Below are 10,253 nucleotides of genomic sequence, written 5' to 3' on the forward strand. Positions count from 1 at the left end.
CATCTTACCCTAGTTCAAGTGGCACAAAGCCCCACCTAACCCGACCTTGAACATTCCCAGTGATGGGGCATCCACATCTTCTCTGTGCAACCCGTGCTAGTGGCTCACCACCCTCATCATAAAAAATGTCTTCCCTATGTCCAATTTAGATCTGCCCTCTATCAGTTTAAAACTGCTGATCCTTGTCCTGTCACTGCAAGCCTTAATAAAAAGGGGGTTTTTTGTCTTTCTTATAAGCCCCCTTTAAGTATTGAAAGGCCATAATAAGGTCTCACCGCAGTCTTCTGCAACAACCCCAACTCTCTCAGCCTTTCTTCATAGCAGAGGTGTTCCAGTCCTCAGATCATTTTCATGGTCCTCCTCTGGACCCACTTGAACTCATCCATGTCTTTCTTGTGCTCAAGGCCACAGAGCTGGGATCCAGGTGGGATCTCATGAGAGCAAAGTAGAGGATCAGAATTACCTCCCTCAACCTGCTGGACACACTTCTTTTGATGCAGCCCGGGATACAGTTGCCTTTTTGGGCAGCAAGTGCACATTGCTGGATCATGTTCAGCCTTTAATCAACCAGTACCCCAAGTCCTTCTGTGCAGTGTGGCTCTCAAGCAATTCATCCAGTCTGTACTGTTATTGGAGATTGCCCCAACCCAGGTACAGAATCTTGCACTTGGCCTTGTTGAACTTCATGATGCTTACCTGGGCCTGCTTCTCATTCCTGTCGAGGTCCCTCTGGATGACATCCTTTCCCACTAGTGTGTCAACTGCACCACTCATCTTGGTGTCATCTGTGAAGCTGCTGAAGGTGCACTCAATCCCACTCAGGACCGGACACCAGAACAGGGACACCATTAGCTACTTGTTGTCTACCATTGGTTGGCTACTGGTTGTCTGCACAAACCAATGTGTTGTTTACCATTACATGAATTTTAACTTCATCAGAATCAAGGCATCACTGTAGGGACACCAAGATCTGAGGTGAAGATATGCATGTCTGGGATTTAGGGTCAGCTGGTACCTGTGAGCACATTTCCCCACAGAATGTGGCTCTGAGCTGCTTGCTCCCCACCTGTCCCTTTCCACTACTTCTCTTGAAGTCCCTCTAACCTCTTTGTGTCTGAAACATAATTTTTTTCTGCTGAATGCCCTCCAGAGAGGAGGCCAAGCCGCCCATTATCTCCTGGATATTGAAACCATGGCTTCAGAGCACAATGATGCAGCTGGTGAGGAAAGTCAAGGGCTGCAGCAAAGAAAACAGAGCTCTACACAACAGAGTCCTTGTACACTATGATCCTGTTTTCAGGCCAACCCACCCTTCTCTTCCATCCCATGGTACCTTGCTGTTTATTCTGGGTCCATTATTTGCTCAGTTTTTTATTTTCCCAGTCCTGTATCAGCTCAAGGCCAAGCATAATCATGAGAGGAAGGGAGTATCTGGTGCAGATGCAAAAGAGCTTCTCTCACCTTGCAACCAAAACCCACTTTCTGTGCACAAGGTGAAAATATACAGAGCTGTCTCTGTCCCTGTCACTCCATTGAGGGCTGGTCCTGGAAACCCTGCTGGAATTCGGGGTGTTTTTCCCAGTCAGAAGGCAGCAGGCAACAGGCAAAAATCACTGTTATCTGTGTCTCTTCCTTCTCAGGGAGGGCTGTGTATCTTCTTCATTTAGGTAATAACAGGCTTTTGGCAGTGCCGCCAGCAAAACCCAAGCTGCAGGTGAGCAGCAGGAGCTGAAGAGTTTGGCTCAGGTTTAGCAACTCACTTTCCATTGATAACAGGGGATTTTCCCAGAGCTCTGCCAAGGCAGACTGAGTGTGTCCAGGGAGCAGGAGGGCAGGACAGGCAGCATCCCTCATCAGGGAAAGAGGGGGATTTGCAGAAGGTGAGAGGACAGTGGCAAAGTTACGGAGACGGATGAGCAAAGCACGGAGGGCAGAAGGCACTGTGAGAAAGAAAAGCCAGAGACAGAGGTGAGGTGAAAGGATTAGAGCAGGGGGAAAGTAAAGGGAGAGAATGGGGGATTCTGGAAAGGAGCATAAATTTGGGCGAAGTTGAGAACTGTCAAACTTCTGATACCCCCAAAGTAGTATTGCTTGAGAAAACAAAATACGAGCTTTCTGCATGCTTTGTGCCATGTTGGAGGAAGGATCTCTTACAAACTCCAAAAATTCCTGACTTTTCAAACAGTTGCAGTTTATATTTCTCTCCTTTTTATTTTCTCTCTGATGTTGCAACAGAAGCTAAATGAGAAGCACACTAAAAAAAAAAAAAAGAACAAGCTCAAACTCAGTCATGGGTTAAGTTTATTAATATATCAGACTATTTCAAGGTGTCTCTCTCTAGTAAGTCAGTTTTAAAACTTCAGTTCTTTGTCCCTCAAAACAGGACTGAATATAGTTTTCCATGTGCACATTGCACATGTGTCTCCCATGTGCAGCAAGATGGTGTTACTTTTGGATCTTTTGCCCCAGTAAGAGGTCTATGAACCCCAAAGGAGGCTCTGGTTTACCTGTGAATGTGATTCCAATCAGATGGGACTTCACTGTCACTCAGGAGCTTGCTGACTAGCAATAAATATTCATAGAACTGATTAGACATTAATTGCACAAATCACCACCTCTTCAGCCAACCCCAGGAACCTTGCTGACGCCCACCATAGTTAAAGAGGCAGGAGAAAATATCTTTTTTGTAAGTCCTTTAAGGTCAGCCGAGTACCTCAGAAGGAAGAGAGGACTGTTAAATTCCTCACCTTGCAATATCCCTTAACATATATATCCACCAGAGTCCTTCCCCAAATTCTAACCCAGGTGAAGGGCTGTGTTCCCACTAGCATAGCCCCCATGAGGCAGGAGCCCTACAGTCTCTGTAGACCTCACTGCAGTCTGTTCTGCCTCCTTCTTCCCACAGACTGCTTGTTGTCCAGCTCTGCAAGAACTGCCCTTCCTATCTCCTCTGTGATGTCCATTCTTCCCTTACAGTCTGTTTTGACAGGGCTCTCCTGCAAGAAGGGCAAGAAGAGGCTGCGATGCATGTGGACTGTGTGTGTACCTGTGTATGATCAGATGTGCTTGGGTATGTGTGACTGTGAGTGTGCAGGACACAGGACACACACACACACGCACACGTCTATACCTGTGTTTGTACTCACATGCAGAAAGGGACATGCAACCCCACTTACTCAGCAAGGTAAAGGAGCAAAGACATGCTATGCTAGCAGGGCATATGGTCCTCTCCCTGTGCATGCTGTGCCTTTGAGGGCCACTTGTGATGGCCACCTTGCACCATCTCCACTCTCTCCCTGAAGCGTTGGGCTGGCATGTCTAGCAACACCACTCTTCAACCCCACAGAGAGAGAAGAGCTGTTGAACCATGAAGAGCCCCTTGGTGGCGTGACACAGTAGTTGCTGTAAAGGTTGCAGGCTGTTAAGGGGTGTCATGCCTTACTTATTCGTGACACTTGTGCCACCTCTGCTCTGGAGCTGAGGTGAAAGCTCTGTTCTTGTCACTGCAAGCCCATCAACTACCCCCACACAACCCAGACTACTTCAACCTCCCTGACTCTCTCCTTGTAGTCTCCTCTGTCTCAGCTTACACAGCCTCCTTGCAGTTAGCCCAATAGCATCAGCCTTCAGGAGCAATCTGATGTCTGTGGACAGACTTACATACAGAGGAATGCGGTAATCTGGGACAAGCTACATTCACCTTCATCACAGGGAGGCAGCAGGATTGGATATAGTGTGGCAAGATGAGACTGATGCACCCCCCTGTCGCAGGCACTTAGAGTAGAGCCATTGCAGATGTGACAACAGTGACTCTCCAAGAAACTCTGGTCAGGTCTCAACCACAGTCTGTTGGGCTTCCTCCAGCCCCCGCAGACCGGCCCTCTGTCAGGCTGTAGACAGAACTGAGCCAGAACAAAATGCAGCAGAGAGGCCATGGTGCCTTTGAGAGCTTTTCTGCCTTCTAGCTTTGAGCTCTGGACTTTCTGTGTGAAATGCATATTGGAAGAAAGTTTTAAGAGGAGGAAAGTACCACAACCTCAGGTAATGAATTGCTTTCCAGCCACAAAACATATGGGATGGGAGACAGCAGGAACTGCTCCTGTTGGACCCACAAATCTGACTGCACTATTCAAACCAACTCCAATACAGCGGGGCTGTACTTCTTTCCGGACAAACGGCCTATCCCAGAGGGTATGAAGATTGGCTCCCATCCCTCTGAGGCCCTAGTAAGACTGCCTGTTCCTCCAGGTTTATGGTACAAGCTGGCAAACCTGTCGATCCCTCTTGGTGGCAATCCCTGCACTGTGGAGGAGGAGTGAGGTGTGGGGGTGTATCACACAGGGAGTTAAAAGGCTGGCAGTCCCACTCCAGGTAACTGTGTTAGCTAACCGAAAAGAGCTGCTTGATTTGGCCTTGCGCTGAAGGGTGCGTGACACACAGCTGAGCAGCTTCAGGCCTGCCAGAAATGGACATTATCTCAAATGCCTGTTCCCACCCCCACACTGGACACTACTCCTGGCCAGCTCATTTGCAGAGTCTTGCCTTCTCACAGGCCCACATTTCCTCATGAGCTCCCATCGGCAAGGGCATTCGCCCCCTGGAAAAGGACAGGTTCAACTCACGCCCTTTTATCGGCTCTGAATCAATAATTCAGTCCAGTCTGTCTCCATTCATGCACTGCCCTTCCCCTCCACCTCCCAGAGATTTTTCTTTACCCTTTACTAATGAATGAGACTGCTGGCTCTCCTCATAGCTGCTCCATGTCTTGCTGCAAACAATTTCTAGAATGCATTTTTAGAATGTATTAGCCTTCCAGAAAGGAGCTGATAAACAGGTGACAGGAGGAAGGGAAGAAGTGGGGAGGAGGCAGGATGCAGTGATGTGTTCTATTCCACACATCTGTGGTATTCTCCTCCCAGCCCTTTTATGAAAATAGATGGACATTTATTATGAAAACAGATGACTGGGTGTGCACAAGAGTCCTTAGGTAGGCAGGGAATAAGTGTCAGTCTTCTGCGTGTATGCCTGTGTGAGCTGCATACGCTGCCTGGGACGAGAAAGAGGAACACATCCACCAGATAGATAGCGATCTGACAAATTTAGTACCTGAAGGGCTCTCTGTGCGTCTGTGTGTCTCTGGGTGTGCAGTCATGTGAGTGGTGCTGCAGTTGCTCTCAGCAAAGGCAATGTGAGATGGTGGCCAGCAACACATTCCCTGATGGTGCCATTTTAGTTGCACAAGTTGTTCTTGTCACAATATGGTCAAGTCATATAGACCTGTTCTGAGACACCTTGGCCAATACTGAACACGTTGATATCGTTGCACAGTTACACCCAAGTGGACATCACCAGGTACAACTGTGTTCACAGCACAGAGGAGATGGAGACATGGTATAGCAAGGAGTTTGGAAATGAATTTTCTATGCTGGAGCCAAGGAAAGGCAATAGAAACTCAAGCTGACTGTCTCTCTCCCTACCTTGGCCTCTAGGAGAGAAGAAACCCGGTCCATCTCCTCCTGACTCTTGTGGTTAGTTTAATGGATGGAAATTACACAATTGCCTGTCACTGTACATTCTTTTGCCTTTCGCAAGTTGTCCTTCTCACTCTGTCCCCGCTAGGAACAATGCTGCTCTGCGGAGTGTGGGTATCTGGGGGAAGAAGGGAGGGGAAAGGTCACATGAAGCCTGAAGAGAATTGCAAAGATTTGGGATGAGAAAGGACTGGGAAGAGCTTGGATAGACCCTGCTGTCATAGGAATGTTCCTGGTAAACTCTAGGGAGGTCTTAGCTTGGATTCCTTCACCCAAGACCACACTGTGGGCAGAAGAGAGACTTCAGGTGACATTTTGATGGCTTTTGTCACACAGAGCATGAGCCTGATAGGCACTAGAACAGATGTTTCGCACCTAAATCCTGGGCTCTGTGGCAACAAACCAAATGCGCATTTATATTGCTCTTACATATATTGGAGATATTGCCAAGACAAGAGGACATATTCTGGCTTCCTCTCCCACCTCCGAACATGACCCTGCCTCCCTGCATAGAACCCGAAGCCAAAGCAAATATACGTGTGAGCACATCTCCTCTAGAGCAGTGCGCAGCAAACTCACTCCCTATCACCTCAGCGACAAAGAGATTCAGCACAGGAGGCGTTTGCAGGCGCCAGCAGAAGAAAACTTTCACGTTTCTTTGCTGGGGTGAGCGCGTGCTTCAACCCTGAGATACGCTCCCTGCCTCTTGAAATTAATTCAGCATTCCTGTGGTTTGAGCAAAAATAACTAGAATGAATAATGGGGCCGTGCTGGCCCTGCTGCAGATTGCCTGGTAGATAGAGCCCTCTGCAGGAAGAAAAAAAGGCAAGAGACTGAGACAGCACCAAGTGTTTACTAGAAGAGACCCAAAAGGTGACAGATGAAATAGCAATAGCTTATCACATCCTTTAACCCTGCAGCTGTAACTGTCTCTAGCGAGCCCCCGGTACTTGCCTTTGTGCTGTTCCCAGCTCGCGGTGTGACTGCTCCCTTTGTCCCACTGACTACCCCTCCCTCCCAGGCTGCCCCGCCGCTGGCTGCCTGTGCCACGCGCTCAGCCTGACTGCATTTTGGGTGCAGTGCAGAGCTGCGGTGGTGCTCAGGCTGCTTTGCTAAGAACAGGAACGTGACACTCCTATCTTACATCCTCTGCCTTTATGACTAAAACATTCGTGTTACTCTGAGTTTTGGGCTTATTTCAAGGACTTTCACTTCTTTCTTTACACAAGAGACAATAAATAAAAACCAACCCAACCCAGACACTAGATGAAGCCAATGCATGAAGATGGGAATGCCTCTGTGTGTGTGTGTGCTTGCGTGTGTCGCGTGTATGCATCTCCAATTTTTCATGCCCCTGGCTGCAGGCCTGTCAGATATAAAGCCCGGGCCTCTAGGGTCGTATAAGGAAGGAACCTTTGTTGGGGAGCCAGGAGGAGAGCTAGTGTTTGGTTTTCTTCCCTAGGGAGACCTGCAGTGGTCCCTGGGTCTCAAACAGAAAGTCAAAAGACTCAGAGCTGCTTCTCTGGTCCCACAGCCCCTCTACACTCAGTTACCTCTTATCTCCCTATCCAATATCTTTAACTTTCTAAAACCTATGACTCAGTTATAGAGCTGGGACTTCCCAGGATTACATCCCTTATAACTATAGGAAGAGGTAATGAGGGCTGTCTTCCGAACAGAAGGGCTTCTTATCTTCTCTTGAACTCCAGTATCACAGTGAGGTCTTAAATATCAGTGGCCTCTTCTCCACAACCACTATACATCTCTTCATGTAAGAGAAACCACTGAGGCTTTTCTGCTCTGCCGCTGACTGGACCATGCTTGGCTGCTCTGAGAGCATCTACATGGTTCCTTACAGAAGAGTACTCAGGCCTGGTTTGATGGTGGGAGGGGCTGGAGACATTCTCGTTTTCTCTCAGATCCTGTTTTACATGCCTGGGGCTACATGGCAGAACCCAAAGCCCAGTTGCTGTTGAGCCTTTGTGAGAAACGCCATGTCCACAGTTTTGACAGTCCTGGGTGGATTGCACCCTGTGCCTCTGCTGTCAGTCTGAAAAGGGAAGAAGCAAATCTGGCAGGTTGTCCTGTCAGTCATCTTCCTGCCAAGTGGGAGGCAAAGGGAACCAATACGCCCAAATTTCTTCATTGGAAGAGCCCAACATGGCAGGGAAGCTGTCCAACCGCCTCATCTTCCTGTTGCCAGTGACTCGGTCAGGACTCAGTTTTTGCTGGCAATCTTTTTCTTACGAGCAGAAACCAGATCATAGAAAGGATTCTGTGTGATGCTGGTCCTGGAAATAAGAGGTGATGGGAGAAAAAGTAAGAAATTAATGCTAGAGAGCAGCACAAGCAACCTAAACGCACCTGCACAGACACTCCACTCACCAAAATGTAGGCCTGGAGATCTGCAGACCCACAGCAGAGTATTTAGCTGTGGCTAGGTGGTGTCCATAAGGGACCTTGAAACTCTTTGAAGTCAAGCAGAACCACAATTTCTAGACTGCAAACATTTCTTTCCACCCCCCTTTTCAAGCTTTGGTAGTCAAATAGACTGTGTGACTATTTGTCCTTGGGGCTGAACAAAGGCAAACTCAAGGCCTCCAGTTATGGTCTCCTCACCGTATGGCCTCAATCCACTCATCACGTTCTGCTGGTGTAGCTGCTGAGATCTTGTAGGACTGATGCTTGCCTTCAACCACCTTCCCATCCCCATCTGTTTTGCAGGCTTTGATCTTCTGCCCTTTGCAGTTGGGATTGAAGAGCTCGAAGCAGTTCTGTCAGAAAGGGAATAAAATGAAACAGTAGAGGAGGACAGGGTGGACTAAGGAGACTGTGGTGCCTCCAGCCATGAGTGACAGGCTGAGAGTGCTTCCAAAGAGGAGGGGAGCTTTCTGTCTCTGAAATGCAACAGTCTTTCCTTCCCCATCTCAAGAATCCCTCCTATGAGTTACATCTCCAGGCCTCCCCTCTTAGGTAAATACATCCCTCCTGTGAAAGACTGGACACTGAAACAGGCTTTGTGGAGAGATGAAGCAACAGTTATTAGAAAACACCTTCTGGGTTCTGTCACTCTGCTCTACTCTTGAAGATCTCTCCCCCTTTTAAGTAGTTGGATCATTCTCTCTTCTGCCTGCCACCACATAGATGAAGGCACTTTTCCCAGAGCCATAACACATCAAAGAGTGGGTATCCACAAAAGATGTGCAGACAGAGTGCCACTTTCTGGGCAAGTTTCCTAACACCACGGCACTGTCCGGTCTACGTGTGCTGTAACTCATTAAGGAGTGTCCTGGGGAGAGAAATTTAACCTACACCTCCTGGTGCAAAATGGGTGGGGAGTCTTCTGTGTGCACTCTCCTCTGCCTCCCTACACACACACGTGAAATTATACAACACAGCCAGCAGAAGGACAGCTCTCCATTCATACCAGATCTTCCCTAGTAAAATACAATCAAGTTCAGATAGCATCACGTTTAGGTGGGGTGACAAGGCAGTTTGGAATGGCACCTTCTCTGTGAGAAGAATGGTAAGAGTAAGGTATGTGCACCCTCTCTACTCTCTGACTGCCTGAGAGCCTGTGTTGGCAGAGTACAGATCAATGGAAACTTACTGGCTTTTTGGGATCATCCACCTTCCGGACTGATAGGTTCTCCAGGGGGATAATGCCCAGAGGCTCTTTGTCCTGAAGGCGAGGAAACATGAGTCAACACCCAACGTGCTCCCCATATCTGTGCCACTGTTTAGATCCTCTCTGATTTCCCAGACATGTGCCTTTCTGGGGTTGACAAGGGGGGTGTGTGTGTGATGGGAAGCTTAGTTAACAGGAGACCACAGCAATAGCGGCAGTGTCCCGCCTCTCTCCTCCTCAAGACCAGAGGCAAGGAAACGGCGTAAGAGAGAAGGAGGGTCTGAGTTCAGTCAGAGAGCATAGGGTAGAAGGGAAGAGTTGCCTCCTACCCTCTGCTCCTCCCTGGCCCTTCAGAGGCTCATAACCACCCAGGACACAGTTTTCCAGCTGGGAGTTAAGCCTTTACCGTGGTATATTCAAAGTAGTACAGGCAGTTATCGGTCAGAATGAACCAACGGCGTTTCCAGGTTTTCACACGTCCTCCTAAAAGCAGTGAGGTTCAAAAGCCATCAGTCATACATGTTGCTGTTCTTCCCACCCCCTCCCCATGCTCCTGAAATGCACAAACAGGCACACCCCACCCCGCCCCGGCTCTCCCTGTAGATCAGCCCCAAGGAGGCAACTATGGTGCTCACTGCTGGTATGATGCTGTATGTTGAACATGCACACACAGGAAGCCAGGTTTGCTCTGGTGGGGCTGGAAATGGGGACAGTTGAGGGGTATATTTTTGAGTCCCTTTTTTGAGCAGACAGAGACTGCGGGATCTGGGAGGAGAGAGCAGGCAGCTGGTTTCAACAGCAGATGTCAGCCTCACCCCACCAGAGCGGACAGGAGACGGGAGGGAAGGACAGCAGAGATGCTGGTGGGTTCCTGGGGGATATGGGTGGTGGGAGGCAGGTATGTGGGGAATTCAGAGAAGCTAGGGAAATCTTCCCCCTTACCTAGTTTCAGGAGCCAACCCTCACGATTAGGGTTGAAGAAAGTATGAGTGAGGTCATTCCCATCATCCTCTGGTATGGAGAATGGCTCATTCTTTATGCTCTCAAACAGATTCTGCCCCAGAGTGTTGGTAGGGGAAAGAGAGAGGGAAAGA

At 48.8% G+C, this 10,253-nt stretch overlaps 1 protein-coding gene across 1 annotated transcript in view; it reads right to left on the reverse strand.

Annotated features, from left to right (window-relative positions):
* Positions 1 to 7,749: 7,749 nt before the first annotated feature.
* The window catches only part of LOC104493643 (cytohesin-4-like), a 9,038-nt gene continuing 6,534 nt past the window's right edge, over positions 7,750 to 10,253 (reverse strand). Inside the window, exons 7-12 of the mRNA XM_010136363.1 lie at positions 10,102 to 10,213; positions 9,698 to 9,700; positions 9,566 to 9,642; positions 9,142 to 9,213; positions 8,151 to 8,305; positions 7,750 to 7,822 (exon numbers count right to left, since the gene is read on the reverse strand). Of these exons, the coding sequence (XP_010134665.1) occupies positions 7,750 to 7,822; positions 8,151 to 8,305; positions 9,142 to 9,213; positions 9,566 to 9,642; positions 9,698 to 9,700; positions 10,102 to 10,213 (492 nt within the window). The remainder of the gene's footprint in view (positions 7,823 to 8,150; positions 8,306 to 9,141; positions 9,214 to 9,565; positions 9,643 to 9,697; positions 9,701 to 10,101; positions 10,214 to 10,253) is intronic.

The sequence above is a fragment of the Buceros rhinoceros genome, unplaced genomic scaffold (assembly GCF_000710305.1).
Source record: "Buceros rhinoceros silvestris isolate BGI_N320 unplaced genomic scaffold, ASM71030v1 scaffold13175, whole genome shotgun sequence".
Lineage (NCBI taxonomy): Eukaryota > Metazoa > Chordata > Aves > Bucerotiformes > Bucerotidae > Buceros > Buceros rhinoceros.